Source organism: Protopterus annectens, chromosome 11.part0, assembly GCF_019279795.1.
Source record: "Protopterus annectens isolate FY-2018-M chromosome 11.part0, PAN1.0, whole genome shotgun sequence".
Classification (NCBI taxonomy): Eukaryota; Metazoa; Chordata; order Ceratodontiformes; family Protopteridae; genus Protopterus; species Protopterus annectens.
Window position 1 is genome coordinate 236,353,336 of NC_056745.1, and position 20,780 is coordinate 236,374,115.

A 20,780-nucleotide genomic window follows, 5' to 3' on the forward strand; every position below is an offset into this window, starting at 1 on the left:
TCAGCTTTACAAGTGTTTCCTAAAGAACAAAATGAAAGTTAATGACTTACTAAAGAACTTGACCTGTGACACAAGTAACTGAAGGGAGGGTCCATTGGTTTAACATATCGCTACAAAATTCAAAAACTTAAAAAGAAATCTGAAAGGGATTTCCAAGATTATTAGAAACATGGAGTGATAGATAATATATGCAAACAAGATACAAATGGTGTTAATTCAGTTTCTTCTGTTTCACATGATATTTCTACAAGTAGAGGAAAAGTGTTTTTTTAGAAGAACAAATCAGGAACGAGCTTCTCTGGAGATCTCTGCATCTTGTGCTTAGCAAAACATCCCTCAGTATGGTCCCAGACCAACAGAGTTTATTAATCAGAAGTGGATTGTGTTGCAGACTAGTAACTAGAATGCAGTCCTAGCAAACAATGTGCAGTGCAGGAAATGCACTGTGCTGCAGGGACTTGACCAGTAGATGCTGTCGGCGTGACAAAGTGGGGGAAATACAGCAAGACATTACACTCGCGCTTTTATGTTTATTCCATTATCTAACATTGATCTTAATGAGATGGATTATTTTGTGCTTCGTGACATTTTATTTTTTTTCTGGCAGAGAGTGGATATGGTGGATTCTATCTCATAGGTTAAATGCTACACCAGAAAGTTGAATCTTAGACTTTAATGAGTAAAGCTTTTTCGTCTTCCTATGGTAAATGTTTTTGAGAAACCCACCACCTATAACCCACCTCTTCATCTGGCTATTTTCTCCTTTGATAATACTTGTGAATAAACGTTAGAATATTGCGGTCTACGCTTGCTGAAAAGCATATGTTAAATCATACTGGAAAGAAAGAAGATGCCTCAAAGTGTTTCAGAACAGTAGTGCCATCAGAAATGCAATGTGAACAAGGGTTGGTAAGGTTTTTAGTTATAATGAATAGTGCTGGTTGTGCTATGAACATGTACAGTTTGCTGATGAATGGTAGATATTGAATCTGAAGATGCAGTATGGAGGACGTAGCCGAATTTTCCTGTTAAAGAATCTAGATGTGTTGCAATACTTAGGATAGTTAAAATATATTGAATCTCTCACTGAGACATGTTGTAGCAGCCAGTGTTCCAAAAATGGAACTCTAGCCATTTTGTAAAATGCAATTTATAATATATGATGAAAGGAGACCCTTCTTTTATGTTGGATTCATCATATTTTACTAGATAAGTAAAACAACCTCTTGTAGACAAAGTGGAACAATAGGTACTTTACATACAGATGTTCCCCAAGAAGAAAAGATAATAAAAAATGACAGTGTTGATATTTTTGATGTGCGTGTTATCTGCCAGTGTGTGCATAAGATTTATTTGTTTTTAATTTTAAGGTGAAATATTTCACAAGTAAGTGTTTGTGTGTCTGTCTGTTGGAGGTGGGGGCTGCTGTGGCTCATATTATTGCTAATATAGTAGTGGACATTTAGAAGGAAGCTTTTATATAATTGTCCGTACTGCAATTAGTCCATGTGTTTTATAGGTCTGCTGACTATATTTTTGTATGGAAAGTACTGTTGGGCACGTTTCACAATTTTTTCTTTACATGGAACTACTGCTATTTTTTTTTCACTTCACATTAATATAGGATTGTGATGTCCCCTCTCTGGACCAAGGAGCCTGAATCCTCACCACTGGCACTGGAGAGGGACGTTCACTTAGAACAAAAATAGATACACACCGTATTTCCAGCTGCAGCTCTCTGCATCTAGCACAATTTCCCTTAAGAGCACACAGGGAACACAGTCTGGAGTATGAATTTCTCTCTCCCACCCTCCAGGTCCCCAATAAGACTTCCCCACTCGCACAGATGTAGACTTGAGAACTTAGCAAAATGTCCAAGTCAAGTTCTTCTCCACTCTGTTTGTGAAACCAGTTATTTGTGTCTCAGTTCCAAGCAGCTGACACACACACCATTTGAGATTTGATTTACACACACACACACACACACACACACACATACACATACACACACATGAAAAAGGCTGGCAAAGATTTACTAGCTATGCTCCCTTCTGCCCAGACTGTAAGGTAGTTACACTGCCAGCAGACACTCCAAAACCAGCTAATCTAAGGCTCCTTCAAGGGTACCCAGTTATACTGAGTGAAAGTAACATTAGTACAGATGGTAGTTTGCCCAACAGCAAGGCTTTCAGGAATGCCAGAGCTGTCACCAAATATATATATAAGTAGTCTCAGAGATTAAAATATTCTCTAAAAAAACAGCCACAATGAAAAGTTTAAATGTACTGCGCTGGTGGTGCTGCGGTAGTGTTGTCGCCTCACAGTAAGACGTTGTCCTGTTCGATTCTCAGCTAGAGCGTCTTCTGTGTGGAGACATGCATGAATGGGCGTACCTTCGTTGAAGGTTGTGCATCAGGGCCGGCAACTTGGCACGTAAAAATCTACTGCCAATCATTAGTGGACCGGAGTTCCTCTGTGGCGACCCCTATTCGGGAAAAGCCAAAAGACACAACAACATAATAAATAAGAAAAGAACATGGAAATGCTAAATATCTATTTCCAGTAAACACCAGAGTTTCAACACAGGAAATATTAAAACAACATGGACAAATAGATTAACACAGATACACAAAAAAACAGTACTTAACTAATCTCACTATATTTTCCTGACTGATCTAAAGAATTATTATTCCCTGGTCACTTACTAGAGCAAGGCAAGATGAAGTTGGTGAAGGGGTCCGTCTTTGTCAGGTTCCAAAAACAGACTGCCCTGAGACTTCAGTCTCACCTAGTGTTAAACATTATTTTTAGTGATGGATTACAGAATGACATCACATACATCTGGACATCTGACTTATGGTTCCCATGCCTCTCCCTTGGCTAGAAGCTGTCAAGATTTAGCACATATGTGTCAGTAATACACACACAGAGCCTTGCTAAGATCTTCTGCAGCTCATAGAAGTCATAAAACAATTTCAAACCTCCACCCTTGCAGAGTAGCAATTACTTTACCCCAGTGACAATACAGGAAGCTTCCTAGTACAGACTTTTTGTCTCTGGCTGCATTGAGAACTGTAAGATTCAGTCTTTATGGGCTAAGCCAGGTGATTTAATTTCAAACTGTTTTCAAAGTCAGGTGGATTGAGATTAACCTCTTCTCTTCCAGTATCCCCTGTTAAAACATATACATTTAAACAGTTACAGTACAGTCAGGACCCACTTTTGGTACATTTGTAACACAAGCAGCTTTACAAATACATTTTTTCAACGCAAACAACTGTACAATTCAGTTTGATATACAAATAACATATAATTCTTTACAAAATTCCAGCTAGCTGTGCTGGCATATGTTACACATCCACTGCCTTACTTCTCCTGGCATAGCTGGCAATACCTAATAGCGACACAAGGATAATCAAAGTGTTAAGCTTCTATATTTACAAGTACATAAGGACTTGTGGGACAAATCATTTATGCATAAAAAAGTTTTAGATACCAAGGCTTTTAGTAAGAGCCATTTTGGCTTGTCCAGTATGTGCTGCAGATATGCCCAAAATATTATTAAGGGACAAGGGAGAGGGGTTGGTGTAATGGTTAAGCTCTTTACCTCACAGATGCGAAGTACAGGATTTGATTCTAGCCTCTGGTTATTGGCTAGGCTTGTAATACTCTACAGACTGATAGCCTAATATTTACCTATGAAACTATAAACCTATAAGGCCATCAGGACCTTTAAGCTTATTGCAAGTAAAGGGGATTTCATACATAGGTTGGTACTAGGCTATCGGCCCTAGGGCCTATACAAGCCTAGCCATAACAATTCCCTGGATATTTCTTGCCACAATATTTACTTCCATAATGAATATTTTTCCTTATAAATAGATTCCTTCAAGACAATTGCCAAGGTTCTTGTTTTAGAATCTGCTCATGAAAGTATCTTAGAAAGGGACACTGTGCTGTCATTTGTGAAGGGAACCTTCATTTGTTATAACTGTATAAACCCCATCTATTTTAGTGGCTATCACTGTGGTAGTGAACCATAATGTGAGCACTACAGTTATTAAAATAATAACAGGAATTTGAGGATATCATTAGAAAATACAGAGCAGCTGATGGAGCAATGTAACATGCTTTGCATTAAAAGGAATTTTGAAATTAAAAACATTTTGGAAAATAAGCTTTATGTCGGGGATTAAAACATTTATACTAAAAATTAAATTTATAAACAGTATTCTGCAGTTACTGTATACTTTATCAGTCATGACTCAATAGTTTGAGCATGTTATGGACTTACAAAGGTTTTTTTTCCTTTAGCTGAGAAACATTGTATGTATTGCAATGCTTGAGTTGTAGTGTTTTTTATTTGGGAAGATTTAGTGGGAAGTTAACCTATGAGCATCAATATACCTTCAGAAAAAGAACAGTAGTAATATTGTCTTTAGTTATTTTGTCACTTGTGGTGGCTTTTAAAAGTTATTTTTCAGGGTCATTAATAATCCCTCCACTTAAAAAAATTATTAAAATAATCAATGATATCTTACTCAAGTTTCTTTGATACCCTAAAAAGCTGAGAATATCCCTACAATGGCATACTCCAAGTTGGGAAGAAGGTGGTATTGGATTTCCTAACACTGATTTATATGTAAATGATGATGATATTAATATAATACTCATCTGGATTAATACTTCATATACATCCTATTGGAAGTCAATATGTGAAAATATATTACTAAATAATAATAACATATTACTTGAACCTATTATTCAAATAGATAGGAATATCTTTATATAACTAATAAAAATATATATACAGAATAACAAGCAGAAACTAACATTTTTCCTCTTTAACCAGATATTATTGAATTTTAAAAGATGTATGTATTCCAACCACCTAATTAAAAACGTATTCATTTCCATATTCCCAATTGTTTTCGCTAGTGAATGTTGGATCTCCTTTGATGTCAGTAAAATGTTATGGGTAATTTGATGTATTGGAATCAGTTTTTGTCTACAAATAAAATTCATTCAGCTGATCATTTAATATTAGATATAGTTTACAAAATTATTATTGGCTTGATATCCAAACCTGTAATGAATTCTTTCAAAACAAAACTACACAGTCATTAGAAACACATGGCAAAAATGCACTTCAAATCCTAGACATTTTCTCTGTTATTAATAATGGTTCCCTAAGGGGCACGTCATTCATATCCATGATATACAAAACTATTAAAACTGACTTTAACTTTACAGATGTCTCCTACTGGAATTATTCTACTAAAATAAATAAAGAAGAATTTACAGTAAATAACAAAAAACTTTGAATCGGCAGGAAAAAATGCAGTTTCCCCTTACTGGAGAATTTATACTTGGAAGTTTTTACAGAGAATTTTTTTAACACCACAAAGAATCACAGTAATGTATAAAAAGGATGATTATGGCATGTTGGATATGTAAATCATTAGATGCTGATTGGTTTCATATGATTGTCACTTGTGGTATCCTGTTTTTTGGAATGACTTTAGATATTTCTGTAAAACTTTGTGGAATAATAATAGTATAATTTCTGATTCTGTTGTATTATTTAACGTGCCAGTTCCAGAAGTCATACCCAAAAGTCAAGTGCATATATCATGGTCAGTTCTAGCGATGACAAAGAAAATTGTTACGAAGAACTGGAAATATGAATCTACTCTCTTATTTAATAGTGAATGTATTTATTTAGCCAAATCAGTATGTAATAACGAAATCTCCACCATAAAGTTGAGAATAAAGAATTTGACCTGTAAGCAAATTGCTTGGGAGAAATTGCATTTTATGTTAGAGAAATATTAAGAGATTTCCTTGTGTGTGTGTGTGTGTGTGTGTGTGTGTGTGTGTGTGTGTGTGTGTGTGTGTGTGTGTGTGTATATATATATATATATATATATATATATATATATGTATATATATATATATATATATATATATATATATATATATATATATATATGTATATATATATATGTATGTATATACACACACATTATAGACATTGTATATAGTTTACTGTAGTTGTATTTGTAAATATTTTGTTTGATCTTTCACTTTGTAAAAAAAATGATTTTCCAGGTTATAGAGATGAATAGTGAATGTAGAGATTTTAAAACCCTAATTGACATGAAGGAATTGCATTATCCTAACAGAGCTGGGTTTTCATGCTGGTTTTGCTCTCATTTTTTTTATTTTTGCTTCTAGAGTGTATTTGACAAACATGGTTTTTAAGTGTAAGATTTTCATCAGTTCTAATTCCCAAGTCCTTTATACTCCTAATTTGCTGTAGTGCTATGTCACATAAATAGATAAATAAAGCAAGGGCAATTCCTGTATATCCAAAGATGTCTCAATTCCCCTTGATTCATATTTCATTAGATCTATTGACTGTAATGCCCCTTTTGGCCTTTATTTGTCTAAGCATATCACTCAGCTTGAGAGGCTGGCAGTTTCTGTCCTTAGTCTCTTATAAACTCCTTCATGTGGGTTTCTGCCAATCCTGCCATGATATGAAATATCTGATGCTCTTTACTGTCCTATTTCTAGGTAGAACAAATGTTTTTTCAAATGCCTGGTTAAATGAACTAAACCTTTATCAGTGGATCAGTAAGTTACATTGGCATCATAGATTCAAATCTCAGTGTATTTGCTGCCTGTACAACAAACATCCACTGTATGTTAAGTACAGTGATGCTCCTCTCACCTTCAAGGTGAACCTGTATGTTAAGTACAGTAGTGCTCCTCTCACCTTCAAGGTGGACCTGTATGTTAAGTACAGTAGTGCTCCTCTCACCTTCAAACTGAACCTGTATGTTATGTACAGTAGTGCTCCTCTCACCTTCAAGGTGAACCTGTATGTTAAGTACAGTAGTGCTCCTCACACCTTCAAGGTGACCCTGTATGTTAAGTACAGTAGTGCTCCTCTCACCTTCAAGGTGAACCTGGAGAATTGAATGGACAGCTTCAGTGTCTTCCCTGATCTGTCTTGTATTGCCCTTGAGGCTTTTGAATGTGAGTTACTGGCTAAGCTTTTAATGGTCTATAAGCTGATTACCTAGTACTTATCTATAAACTTATGAACCATTGTTTAAACAGTAATCCTACTGCTTCATTTCTGTAGAGGGATTTTGGCAAACATGAGCTTTAAATGTAAGATTATAATCAACAATAACACCCACATCCTCAATGTTCTTAACTTGCTTTGATATTTTACCACACAATTTTGCATTTGTATTGATTTGTTACTTTCTAAAGATCACATGCTTACATTTTGAAATGCTAAATTTCACACCAGTGTTAGATAACCAATTACCTACGTTTCTCAGATAGCTGTTTAGTTTTGTTATTTCAAGATTGGAAGGCAGCATGACTCGCATCTTAAAAGTCATCAGACTGTTAAAGATGTAGCACAGAGGTGTAACAGTCCTCCCCTTTTAACAAATGAGTCACTAATACTGTCTGAGCCCATCGTACTCATGTGTCTGACATATTTCAAACCTGAATAAGTAACGCTTGTGTCAAAGTATGGATACAATTATGCCTGAACAAGACTTGTCACTAACTGATGTTAAAATACCATCTATTAAACATTTTGGCAGTTTAGGAATCACCAGTAACTCACTTACTGTTAATCTTTAATGGGCCAACATTAGAGTGAGTTTGCCTTTTTGAGTTGATGCACTTTTAGTGAAGTTTTTATTGATACTGTCCTTCTGTTTCAATAATTTATTTTCAGGGCTGGCTTTATAAGTTTTTATTTCACTCTAGTAATTTGTACAAAGTTTAACGTTTGTTTATGTCTTGTTGAACACTTCCTGTAAATCATAGTTACTCTCCAATTCTTGTGAAGTTTTAGAGGCCTATTGTCCCACCAGAAAGAAACTTTCCTTTAAAGAAGTTACCATGCCTATTCTTAAAGGTAGAGTACAAAGCTGAGATATAACTGGACTTTATCTTGAGGAGTTACGCTAAGTGTAATACCCCTGTTGAGGCAGCGATGCAGGCAATGGAGGCAGTGCTCTAGTCTCCAGATATTTTGTAGTGAGCCCTATTGGGTGCTTAGTCCTTTAGAAAGTTCAGTCCTTTTGTTTAGGTGGCCCCTCTTTACACACACAGTGTGCGGTGATGTCCAGTACAGTCAGGCCAAGGCTGCCAGGGTGGAAGCCCGCCTTACTGGAACAAGAATGCCAGAGGTGACCAAAAAGTAGGCCAGTCAACAGACTTCAGTGGGTCACAGACAACTATGAACCAGCCAGGTGAAATCTCAGTAAACCAGAAAGCTGGTATGCAATATTGAAATCTCAGTGACCCAGTATGCAATAGAAAGCTACTAAGAAATTTCAGTAGAATGCTATTCAGAAATTTCAGTTATTCACCCCTCAACCCTGGTGGTTGGGTTCAGGTGTCACAGATTCAGGCTAAAACACTAAACACGAAGACGAAGACAAGGAAGATGAAGTCAGACTCTCTTAAGTAGTCCATCAAGATTATTTGAGCCACCAAAGTGCAGTTTCAGAAAAGTGAAATTGTGTGGTGTAAACTCCCTTGTTATATACAGTGATCGGGGGGGGGGGGCATGTCAGTGGGACCCAACCCTAAGTGGGTGTAACCTTTATTGGGATTGGGTCACCCAGTCTGACAACTGCCTCGTACAATCTCAGTTAGTACATATAGGTACAGAATCCTTGGAATGGTATCAAGTAAAATGTGTTAGCATTCTCCTGTAGGAATCACTGTACGTTAGGCTATGTTTTTCTTATTCATACTCCAAGTTCTACATCGTGCAGTTGCTGCGAACTCTTCAGTATTCTGATTCTGATTCTTAAAGCAGTGTATCTTATGTAAAATTTAATGCTATCAAAACGTGACAAAGTCCATTACTGCCTGTCATGTGTGCACAGAAGATGCAAGTATGAATAATCAGGGAACAGTATTTGAACAGCACAATGCAAACAGCATGCAATATAGTGGGTAGTTTTGTAGTCTAAGCAATACAATTTTACTTTCACTAAAAGATAATGTTCTAAATGGTATTTGGTCTGTAATGTATTCATTTTAAGTACCACTAGTGGTAAGTGTCCCACTTTCTTAATGGTTACAGCTGGATTTGCTTTTTGCTTGGTTAGCCACCATCTTTCCAGATTAAGACCCATCTACCAGAATACATATTTCTAGAATACTCTCTGCACTAATCACTGTTTATAGTTGAGTTAATACTCCATAAGGAGATTAAATGGAGTAGACTAGTTAAAGGACAGCCAGTGAGATCAGGCTGATTGGTATTAGTAATTGCTCACGTAAGTAAGAAAATACAACTCACAGTCAAACAAACTATCTATCATGTGTTGTTTTACGGATATGTCAAGAATATCTTCTCAGACATAAATACACAGACAAATGAATATATTCTTGTATGTTTATGATAATCTCTGCTTTCTCCATGAGGTATTTTGATGTGAATGTGTATGGTTTACATACATAGTGCAGCACTGATCAATGTGTAGTTTCTAAGACGGTTTTTATTTGTCACATATTCAGATTATGAGCAACTAAAGCAGTGCATTTTAACCCATTGCAGATTGTCTCTTCAAAGTGTGCCCTATGAATCGTTACTCAGCACAGAAGCAGTTCTGGAAAGCAAAGCAAGCTAAGCAAGGAAACACTGAAGACCCATTATTGAAAAAACTGCAGGTAATAAACCTCCTCTGACCTCTTCTAGACCTGTGCAAGGCAATCCAACTTTTATATGACAGCTTTTGTTAAAGGTAATTTACTTTATCATGCGTGTTTTTATTTTTCCATACTTCTACAATTTTTGTACTCCAGTTATTTCCATCTCTCCTTTTCCTTTCGTCTTCATTTATTGTCTTCATCTCCTGCTCTTGCATCTGTCCTTTTGACTTCATTTCACCTAAGAGATTCCTGTCTTCCCATTTTATTTTAAACTGGGTTACGTAGACTAGTCCATTACCCTTTTCTCTGCCAGGGCCAAAGCCATTGGCAAGATATACGTAATATGTAAAATGAGAGCTAATTAAGACAGGCTGCAAAATACAAGGGGTGCACATATACTGTATGTTATGCATATAAAGAAAGTAATCAGTTGTAGCAAGTTTACTGATATATGACTTAAATTCACATCATTTCAAAGGAGTGGCTGTAGTAATTCCGGACTGAGAATTCTATTAAATAAGAGCCTTGTTCAAGAAACAGTCGCAAAGGGAGTAATCTGGATGATATCCCTGAAAACAGGTATATCTGACCTATGCTTCCTGATGAGAGAGATGTTATTCCTTGAACATCATTTTATTTACTTAGTTCTTAAATGGGTTTAAAGCATGTTTGAGTGTCCCAGATCTCCTTTGGAGAATACCCTTTGTCTTTGCCTATGTTAAAAATAATGGAGCTCACTGCTTGTTAACAGAAAGTACAACAGATGAATAGAGTGGGGACATTTATTAAATAATAAAGGACTGGTATTAGAAAATGTAAGACTGTGGAGAAGGTTAGAGCATAAATAGGTAGTCCTGTCTGATGCAGGTAGCTGATTGAGTCTCATCAAGTAAATGGTGCTATTATTAGCTTAACAGGGAAATAAACCTGGAATTGTGATATTTGTTTTTGGTTTTGTTTGTTTTTATATTTTATTTATTTATTTTTATTACAGAGTTATGTACTCACATGGGAAGAACCTACTCCACATTAAGGGTAGGAATGCTTTTACCACTTCTTAGAACTCAAGTTTTAAGGTGCAGTTGACCTCAGATGTAACTTTCAGTTGCTTTCAGCTTATACTGGAACTCGGATGCCCAGCTGGGTACCCATTGTATGTATTCTGACTCAATGAAAATCCCTAACCCCTTTGCTTTGTGTATTGTTTTATATGACAGCATATTGTTTGAGTCCTGGTGATTCTTGTATTTCCATTTATAGCTCTTCTTCCTAGTTACAGTATCCCAGTCTTGCAGAACCAGTTCACCCTTTCTAATCCACATAGCTGCATCATTTCTTGTTTACTGTTTTGTACACCATAGTATCTGGTTACATCCCCTTAACAAAGACTGGCTTTGCTCTTTAAATGACCAGCTTAAAGGAAAACTCCACCTTAGAACTAAAAAAAATAGTTTTTCACTCTGTCTTTGTTGTCTGAGTTATTTTAACACCTCAGAATCACTCTGGCTGCTGCTTATAGAATTTTAGAATGTTTTCTGCAAAATGGCTGTTAATGGGGCTTGACATATCAATGTGAGCTTATTTTTCTTCAAGCCTTTCTCTTTCCCATTGTCCATTTTGAGTCTGCTTTATATGAGTCATCCTTTTTACTCATTGTTTTAGTTTGTCAATTGGGATATTTTGTAGACACACTAATGTTTATGGATATCAGTTTGGTATACAACCCTGTGTTTCCACGTCAGCCAAACATTCCTCTTATGCTGTGCTGCTGGTGCCATAAGAAGGCAGAAACATGCATGTTCACAGGTAGAGGGGATTTGTCTTTATTTGCCTGAAATTGGCCATATATAGACTTGAAGGTAAAAGTAAAAGAAAATGTCGTGGACATTCAGAATTGTCATTTAGCTGAAACACCTAATATCCTTAAAGGTAATTTGCATATATCCATTATTGCCTCTGATACAAGATACTTAAGGTATTACACAGTGGAAAGTCTAGCTTTGCCAGATTTTTCTTTTTGTGTTTTTTCATCCCAGACATAAGGAAGTAGTGACGTATTCCTATCCCATTGACATATAATGGGATCATTGTCAGTCACTGTCATCTTATTTACTGTCTGTAACAGCACTGCTTATTTTATTTATTGAATGGCCCTCATTTGTGTGCATCTCAGGGCTTGATTTGCAGTATACTATGGAATTATACAGCTGCAACCAAAACAGTTGCTAAATTGCAGGCCTTTGTTCAAAGTATATTTTTGTAGTGCAAGATGAATTGACAACCCCTCCCCCTACACTTTGATAAATGTGTTGTTACTTTACAAGAATTACAAGAAAAAATATTTTCTGACTTTTCTCTAAATGTCACAGGCATCTTTCTTACTACATTCAAGTTATCTTAAAATGTAAAGTAGTATAAATAAAAAAAATAAAGTGTGGCACATCAGTGCTGTAATGCTGCTTTATGTAAATTTTCCAAAAGAGGTGACAACTGCTTTTAAAACACTGACTGATCTAATTGGTCTGTTTTGCTATGAAAGGCATGGCTACACTGGAAGCAGCTGTGAATCAGTGAAAGTTCTCTTCCCCTCTGCTATAAAGGCAATGGAAAACAGTTTCACAACAAACTGTCTTGTTTACAGCAGCCTGAGCTCCTGACTACAAATTTCTCATTGTCTGTGGTATGTCATGCAAGTGTAAACAAGTTCCTCTGCAACTTGTGTGAGAAGTTAAGCTTAAAAAACATGAATGGTCTTTCCCTTCCTTTGATCCCAAAGTGAGTAAATGAAAGTTTTATAAAGTACAGGAAGGTTTCAGGTACTTACACAGTACTGGAATCATATTATAGGGAGAAAAGCAACCTAAGAATTGTGTTAAATTGTAGGAAAAGGTGGAGGTTTCCTTGAACACTGCATACAAGTAACTAGGCTTGCATTTTCTGAGGCAAGATCAAGCATCAGAAAGAATATTTAAGCCACTGATTCATTATACATTCCCACTCCTTCCTCTTGATTCTTCAAACACCCTTAACCCATAGATCACCTTGAATAAAAGTTGTAATTTCTTTTTATGTTCATGTCCCTGTCCCATAGAAGAGAACATTTTTGATTCTGTTTCTAGCTTTGTATGGTTAACATTGTGCCCATAATGCAGAGGTCTGTCAGGTTTGTGACATTTTTTGGTGTGACTAGAGATTATAGGTTTATGACTTCGTAAGATCACATTGGGTGAAAGGTCACTACTTTTTATTTCCAGATTTTATTTTCATTTTGGTGTGTTAAGGAAGACTACCATGCTTATGAAAACGTGCCGTGAGTACTTTATGCTGTCATTTTTGTTTTAACTATGACACTAGTGTCCAAAGTTGTATTTTTTTATTGTTTGTTAATTGAATCTGGGAAATATGTACTAAATTAGTTTCATTTGCAATATGAGCTTTGGTGCTCATAGATAACTTCTCAAAACTTCACAATTCTTAAAAGTATGTTACAGAAATTAAATCTCTCAGGAGCAGGATTTAATTTGTTTGCTGTCCACTATTTTATTCAGTAAGCTATAGTAGTCATTTAGAAAGTAACAGTTGGGAATAATTAATACATTCTTTTGCAGTGATTTGTAGCAAAGGAAATACTTGCTACCTTACTCACTAAATTATTTTGGCAGTCATTTAGAAAGCTATGAGGAAACAGTGCAATTCCAGGCAAGTGATGCAATCATTATATTACATACACAAAAAATAAATAAAAGTAAGAAAGCCATGTTAGCATGTACTGTGTGCCATTTTGCTTCATGATAAAGTGTGTAATGAAATATGTTATGAGTTCTATAGTTTACAGTCAAAAAGTGAAAGTTAATATAGACAGACATCACATTTTCTTATTTTTCCTTCTGAAGTGTATTTTTTTATCCTGATTTTTGGTTTATTCAATGCTTAGCTATTCATTCAAATTGTTTTGTTTTTTAAATATAGATATGCACATAAATGTATACATACAAAATGAAATGTTTGACTGGCAGGTATGTTTTGTTAATGCATTAGATGCAAACCTTGAAGATGTACTCTGTCAACTGCTTGAGGGCTGCTAGAGGCACACATTGGCCTATTAAGAAGGCAGGAGGAAAATATGTTGGCATGAACAGGGCACAATTCCAAAGTATAGCAATTTACAGATTAATGTCCAGGTGTGGAAGGTGGAATATTTGAGAAGCTTGACTAGCTTATTCTGAAAGGTCATTGACTGTTACTGTAGTATATGCATAAAAAGTGATCCTTCATATTTTAATCAGAAGCCCATGAATGTGTTGAGCTAATTACAGAAATAGTCTCCAATGATGATCGGCAATTATGATGACAGTTTGTGAGTATGAAGCCCCTTGTATTGTTATATAAGCAGGTGAACTAGACCATAAGCCGTATGAGTAAAATATTAGTCTGTAAGAGTTCAGTTTCTTTGCAGTCTTTCATAGTTAAGTGTCGATGACATCTCTGCCTAGTTGAAATTCTCTATTTGCAGGCAGTCAGAATTGCTGGCTAAAGACAAAGCAAATAGTAGTGCATATAATTACTCACAGCTTTGCTAATTATTTGTATTTATAAAACACCTTCTTAGTGCCCTCTTTCTGTTGTACATTTTCACTGACATCTTTGTGTGATCCTTTATCATGAACACATAAAAAAGGTTAAACATTTTGGATATCTAAATAAAAGATGATTTAAATAACCATAAACTATCATTTCTGTTTAACTACATAATAGAATTACTAGTTTTCAGGTAGTTATATAAAAATTTAACTTTGAAACTCATCTGCTGCAGTTCCATCCCAAGTTATGTTTCCTATTTTAAATTTTATTTCCATAGTCTATTAATCTCTTAATTAACATAGATACTTATGAAAAACATAACAATAACTCCTGGAATGTGAAGGGAATATAAGCTCCTAAAAAGTCTAAACCTCTTCTACATTTATATTATAAATCTGCTGTCAGTGTAATTTTTATTCAAGAATCTCACCTTTTGCATAATCAAGATACCTTATTACACAAAAAATGGATTAAATACTCTGTTCTCACTGGAACTAGTTCCAAGAAATCTGGAGCAGCAATTTTGGTTAACAACTCTTTTCTAGGCTCTGTTATTGGCTCAGACTACAATCTACTCAATAGATGATACTGTATAAGAGTTAGATGTAATTTGTTTCCTAACCACTCATCTTTTTCACCCCTTACTCTCCTCATACCCAAAAATTATTTTTATCGCAAATTAGAATTACTTTTAAAAAATTCAACAATCACCTACTTACATTGGGAAGATTGGAATGCAGTAACTGACCCCAAAAAGGCAGATATAATTTCCATAAAAATTCAAATCTGAATTTATCACAAGCCATTACTAACTTAGAAACTGAATCTGAACTCACTGACCAGAGAAGTTTCTCCTTCAGACAGCAAATTTACATTTTATTCTCCATGTTTAAAATCCTGGTCACTTCTTTCTCATATCATGTAGCCTTCTTAAATAAGTAACTCAGTTTATCACTGAACCTTTTACCATATCCAACCACTCTGAAATTCAAATCTCATTAAACCTTCCTTTACCCTTAACAAAACCCATCCCTTATTAACAATTGGTATTTTAACCCACTACTACTGTGCTACCCTGAACTAATCAATTAAATTAAATATTTTCTTACTTCTTTTATCAGTAACTTACCGTTTGTAATATAAAACTAGACATTCAATAGGCAGTGTTAAAATCCCATTTGAGAGGTTTCCCGATTAGTAAAGATTCGTACATTAAACAAAAACCTAAAATCATAAAGAGGTCAATATCAAACACAAACTTCAACAACTCAAAATGTGTTTATCCCAGAGCTTCATTCCATATATTGAACTCAAATTAAGCAATTTAGTAAGGAGTATACTTTCCTTTATTTTCACAGCTAACTTGGTATGAAAATTACACTTTAGCTAAATATTCTGAAAGGGGTCGTTCGCAATCAAGATTATTAGCTAAATTAATTTTAAATCTGAAAACATCCCACTTTATACAAGAGATTAAAAAAATGACATTTCTTACTAGTTGACACCTGAAATTATTGTGTTAGTTGAAGACTTTTATAAGAATATATATGAATCAAATGTAATGTTGTTTTCTCAAAATGAACTCAGTATCTTACTGGACCAATTAGAATTCCCATAATTAACTCTACTTCAGAAGGAAATGCTACCAAAACTCATTCACATCTCTTGAAATTAGACAAACTATTAAACATTTAAAAAATGGAATCCCTCCCAGCCAAGAAAGCTATACAACTGAATTTTATAAATTCTTCAAAGACCAGTTGTTAAACATTTTGAACCAAATTTTGACCTACATTAGCATCAGTGGACTATCTGATTTATACCTTAATAGAGACAAATCACTTCTGATACCTAAAAAAACAAAGTGACAACCATAATATTAATAACTATAGACCTATTGCCTTAATCAACCTAGATTTTAAAACATATGCTAACATATTTGCTAACCGTTTAAAACTTATTATGTTAGAGTAATCTGTCCATTTCAGTTTGGCCTTTAAAATACACATATCAGACCAAATGATTATCATTAAAACTCTTCAACTTTTTAAACCAACTGTAAGGACAACATATATGCCACTTCATATATCACAAGCTTTTGATAAAATCAGTATTGTTTTTCTTTTTTTTAATTCTATACAAATTTGGATGTCCTCCAGAATTTCTCTAATATATAAAAGTTCTTTACTCCAATCCTTCAACTAACATGATAATAAACACATTTCCTCACCTGTTTTTCTGAAAAATTAGCGTGACAAAGGTTGCTGTCACTCTTATTATTTGTTTAGCCTTTATATAGAAGTTTTATTTCCCTCTTTAAACCAATTAACTGTCTTTTTTGCTCCTACCACTTACCATTTCAAACTCCAAATTACAGCATTCACCAGTGATGTCACTATATACCTAAGTGTTCCAAACCCCAGTATTGCCAGAATTCTTAATATTATTAAAAAATGCTCTTACTTTGCCAATTATAAGCTGGATGTACCAAAGTCATCATTGTTTCCTATATTATCCCCAAACAAAAACCCTACTGATTTCTCCATCCACGCTGGCATAAACTTCAAGTACTCTGTAAAATACCTAGGGATAAATTTATTTTCTCTTATATCACTTAATTGCAAGAACAGCATATACAAAGTATAGATAAATATTACTTCAGATTTCTGTAGATGGGAATCTCTGTATTTTTATTGTTATCCATAGTTGCAATTATTAAAATGAATATTTGTCAGAGTCTCCTACTTTTATTACATCTGCAGTTCATTCATTTTCCAAAAATTATTTAATCAGGTTCACACTCAACTTGCTAAATTTATTTGGCATCTTAAGTCTACAAGAATTTCTTATAATTAATTAACTTGCCCTAAACAACAGGGCAGTATGAGTCATCCTGACATCTATATTTACTGTTTACTGTAAGGGCTTCCCATCTATTGAAAGCCCTCATTGCCAAGTTCCATACAACCTAGTGGAACCCAGCATGACTCACTATATGGCATACATGTATTATTTGTTATAAATGTAACCCTCTAGCCTTTCCCTTCTTTTAATCTAAAGATACAAAGAAACTTACAATGGACAAATCATTAAAAATCATATTGATCAGTTCCAGAAGTTAATTAAGCTGTAAACCTTGATAGCATAGCTGCTCTTTTTCAACCTATTTATAAAAATCCGAATATGGTTATCTCACTGCCTTAAATACAATCCACAGTATCTAAAAACAAAAAAAAAATTGTTAAAGAACTGCCTCAAGTAAACATATAGCTACAACTGGTACAAACTTTGCTCACTCAAAAGTCTACATCTTCAGCTTACAAATCCATTTAAAGTTTAAATTTCATAATACTTACTTTTTTGATTCTTTATGGTTAAATCTGAAGACTTCACTATTAACATTGCATATCCCCTTCAAAAATTCTTCTGTACTCAGTTTATGGTTTACAATAATAGCGGTCATACCCCAGCTAAAATATTTCATTTTTATCCCTGTACTCCCAGAAATTGCTCTGCATGTGGCCTACCAGATGCTGATATTCTCCATATTTTTGTAACTGCAGCTGTATTAAAAACCTCTGGGCAATTGCCCAGACCAAGATACAGAAATTACTACCTAACTTACACCCATTTCATGGCACTTTGCTGTTTGCCTTTACCACCTCATAAAATGAACACTTCATTTGAAATCACTTATATTCTTTTTGGTTATAACATTTTATATCATGATAAAATGGAACTCGTTGACTATGCTACACTTGTCTGAATTTGTGAAAATGCCAACTAAATTTGTATAATATCAAATCCAAACCAAACTTGACTCTTAAAGCATGAGAATTAGTTTTGAACTTCTTGTTGTGATTTACATTATTTAACACATTGCTTAATCTTCCATAGAAGAGTCAAGAAGAACCTGCAATGTATTACAATCTATTTAGTAATTAGTAATGGGATGCCTATTAATGTAAATCCTGTACATAGTTGTATATCTTAGATTTTACGTTATTTTTGTTTTACTGCTACTTTTTTCAAATCTTGTATTTCTTGTATTTGTTATATTCTATATTCAAATAAAAAGTCTGTTAAGAAAAAGTTAAAACTCTGTTCAAAAAGTAGAACAGTAGCTACACTATGTCAGTAAGCTGCCTCCCCATACTGATGCTTACAAGGATGCCTAGCACTGTAGTATCACTTAGAAAAGTGAAAATGCATGTCTAGTTCAGGGAAGGTTATGACATCATCTTCTGCCATCTGTTATACACCGGTAGTTCAAGAAGATTGCAGCAACACCAACCTATAAGGCGGTCTTCATCTGACATCCCCAGTATCTGTCTGCACTCTACACTTGGAGCTGCATCAAAAGAAAAATCACTCTTACAATTTCCTCATTCATTCGCTCTACCCACTTTTCAAAGCAAAGTGAGAAGAAGTAAAAAAAAAAAACAAGTGACTGGACTACAACCACAGAATTCCAGTACAGAAAATCCAAGCACTTCTGCCACTGAGAAAAAGGACTACAGCTTCCAGGTGTGCCTGGTCATGGATCAGAATTCCATGTGTTACTAGCTAAAACAGTGGCTGTCGAAAGTAAATGGAACAAGATGATGTGGAAAAGGCTATGCAGGCACACCCAATCCGATCAAGGATGACCTTGTACTGTTGTGGTCTATTCCACTGCAGCAGTTATCTACACAGCGTAATGATGGCTCTGGAGCTAGGAGAGGGGGAAAATGGACACAGAATTGAGTGACCGTGTAAGGACGTGTCAGTAAAGTAATAGTAACAGCCAGTATGAGAGTTTGTTTGTGTCTTTTGGCTTTTCCCGGTTAGGGGTCGCCACAGCGGAACTCTGTCCGCTAATGATTGGAAGTAGAGTTTTACGTGCTGACTTGCCGGGCCTAACGCATAACCTTCAATGAAGGAACGCCCGTTCACGCATGTTGCCACACAGAAGACGCTCTGAGAATCGAACGGGCAACGTCTAACTGTGAGGTGACAACAGCCGGTATGAGGGTACCAGGAAGAAAGAGCTAAGACCTTAAAGAGATGAGGCTACACAGATAGAGAAGCACATCCCTCAACTGCCACAAATTATGAGGCAGGCCACTATTTATTAAAGCAAAAAAAAGCAGAAGGAAATTTTTAACAGTGCTGAATTACATTTTACACAGTAACTTCGTAATTATTAGCATTAACCTTTAGTAAATATACATTGTAAACAATGCCAATATATTTTGTGCTTCTAATTTAGTGTCTGGTCATTTGTTGCACATTTTGCTCACTCATCACATATTGTGTTATACATTTTTCTGGAAATAATGTAGGGTGGTATACAAAGTGAAAGGTGGTAAAGGTATGAGAGGGAAAACTTTGAAACTGGAGGCCAGAATATTTGCATGTGTATGTCTTTCGGCTTATCCCAGTTAGGGGTCGCCACAGCAGAGCTCCGGTCTGCTAATGATTGGCAGTTGATTTTTACAGTGCCAAGTTGCCAGCCCAATGCCCAAACTTCAAAGAAGGCACACCCATTCATGCACGCACCTACCTGCATGTTTCTAAATGTCACTCGACTGCGGGGAGGACATGCAGACTCCACACAGAAGGTGCTCCAGGCGAGAATCGAATGGGAGAACCTCTTGCTGTGAGGTGACAATGCTAACCGCTGCACCACCGCAGCCTGATCGAATATTTGCATGTGTATCCTTTGAATTATTACTAAGTTATTTGACTTCAGTGTAACTTCCCTGAGTGAAGAGAGACAGCTCCAAGTTACTGTGCATCTGTGACTACACCAAAGTTAAAGTTGTACCTGAAAAATAGAGAGTTGGATGGACTAAAAGCATGACAGTAAATTGTAGCTGCCAGCTGTAACCTAAGGTAACCTAATGTATGAAATTCACTGTATCATGCTTATGTCTTATTTATAAGTTGAAACAATTGAAGCATTATTGTATCATACAACTAAAGCTGAGAAATAAATTTCACTGTGGTGCTTTTATATGCATAGGAGTTTAGAAAGTCAGAGGTGGTAAATTGATAAATAGTAATTTAAGTGAACTGCCCAGCAGCAGTACACCAGCGTTTGATGAAATGGCAAGTTATGGTCACATGCTAACATCTTAAAAGTTACAAAACAAGGAACAGCAGCTTATTTTCTGTAGGTATGTATATGCAGTTGGGAGAAATTAGAATGTAAACATTCATACATATTCCCTTACTACTTTACTACACTCTGAAATGATATAGGCAAGGCCGAATAGCAAAAAGGTCTTCTGTTATTGCACAACACAGTTTATGCCTGATGCCTTATCATCAATGTCTTTACAAATATAACAGAGTGCTAAAACATCCAGTTTTTGAACATTTTAGAAAAATGCATTAACCAGTCAAAATTTGTCAGTTATTACCTCACATAAAGGTGAAGGTGGTAAGGTAAGGAGAGGGGGAAAATTTTGGGGGAAAAAAGTTTAAGAAGGGTTTTTTTTTAAAATTCT

General features: G+C 35.3%; 1 protein-coding gene across 2 annotated transcripts in view; it reads left to right on the plus strand.

Moving 5' to 3' along the window:
* Positions 1-20,780, plus strand: part of ITPR2 (inositol 1,4,5-trisphosphate receptor type 2) — a 2,416,542-nt gene that overhangs the window by 472,337 nt on the left and 1,923,425 nt on the right. For both annotated transcript variants that reach the window (XM_044087657.1, XM_044087658.1), the window contains exon 3: positions 9,611-9,723. In XM_044087657.1, the coding sequence (XP_043943592.1) occupies positions 9,611-9,723 (113 nt within the window). The remainder of the gene's footprint in view (positions 1-9,610; positions 9,724-20,780) is intronic.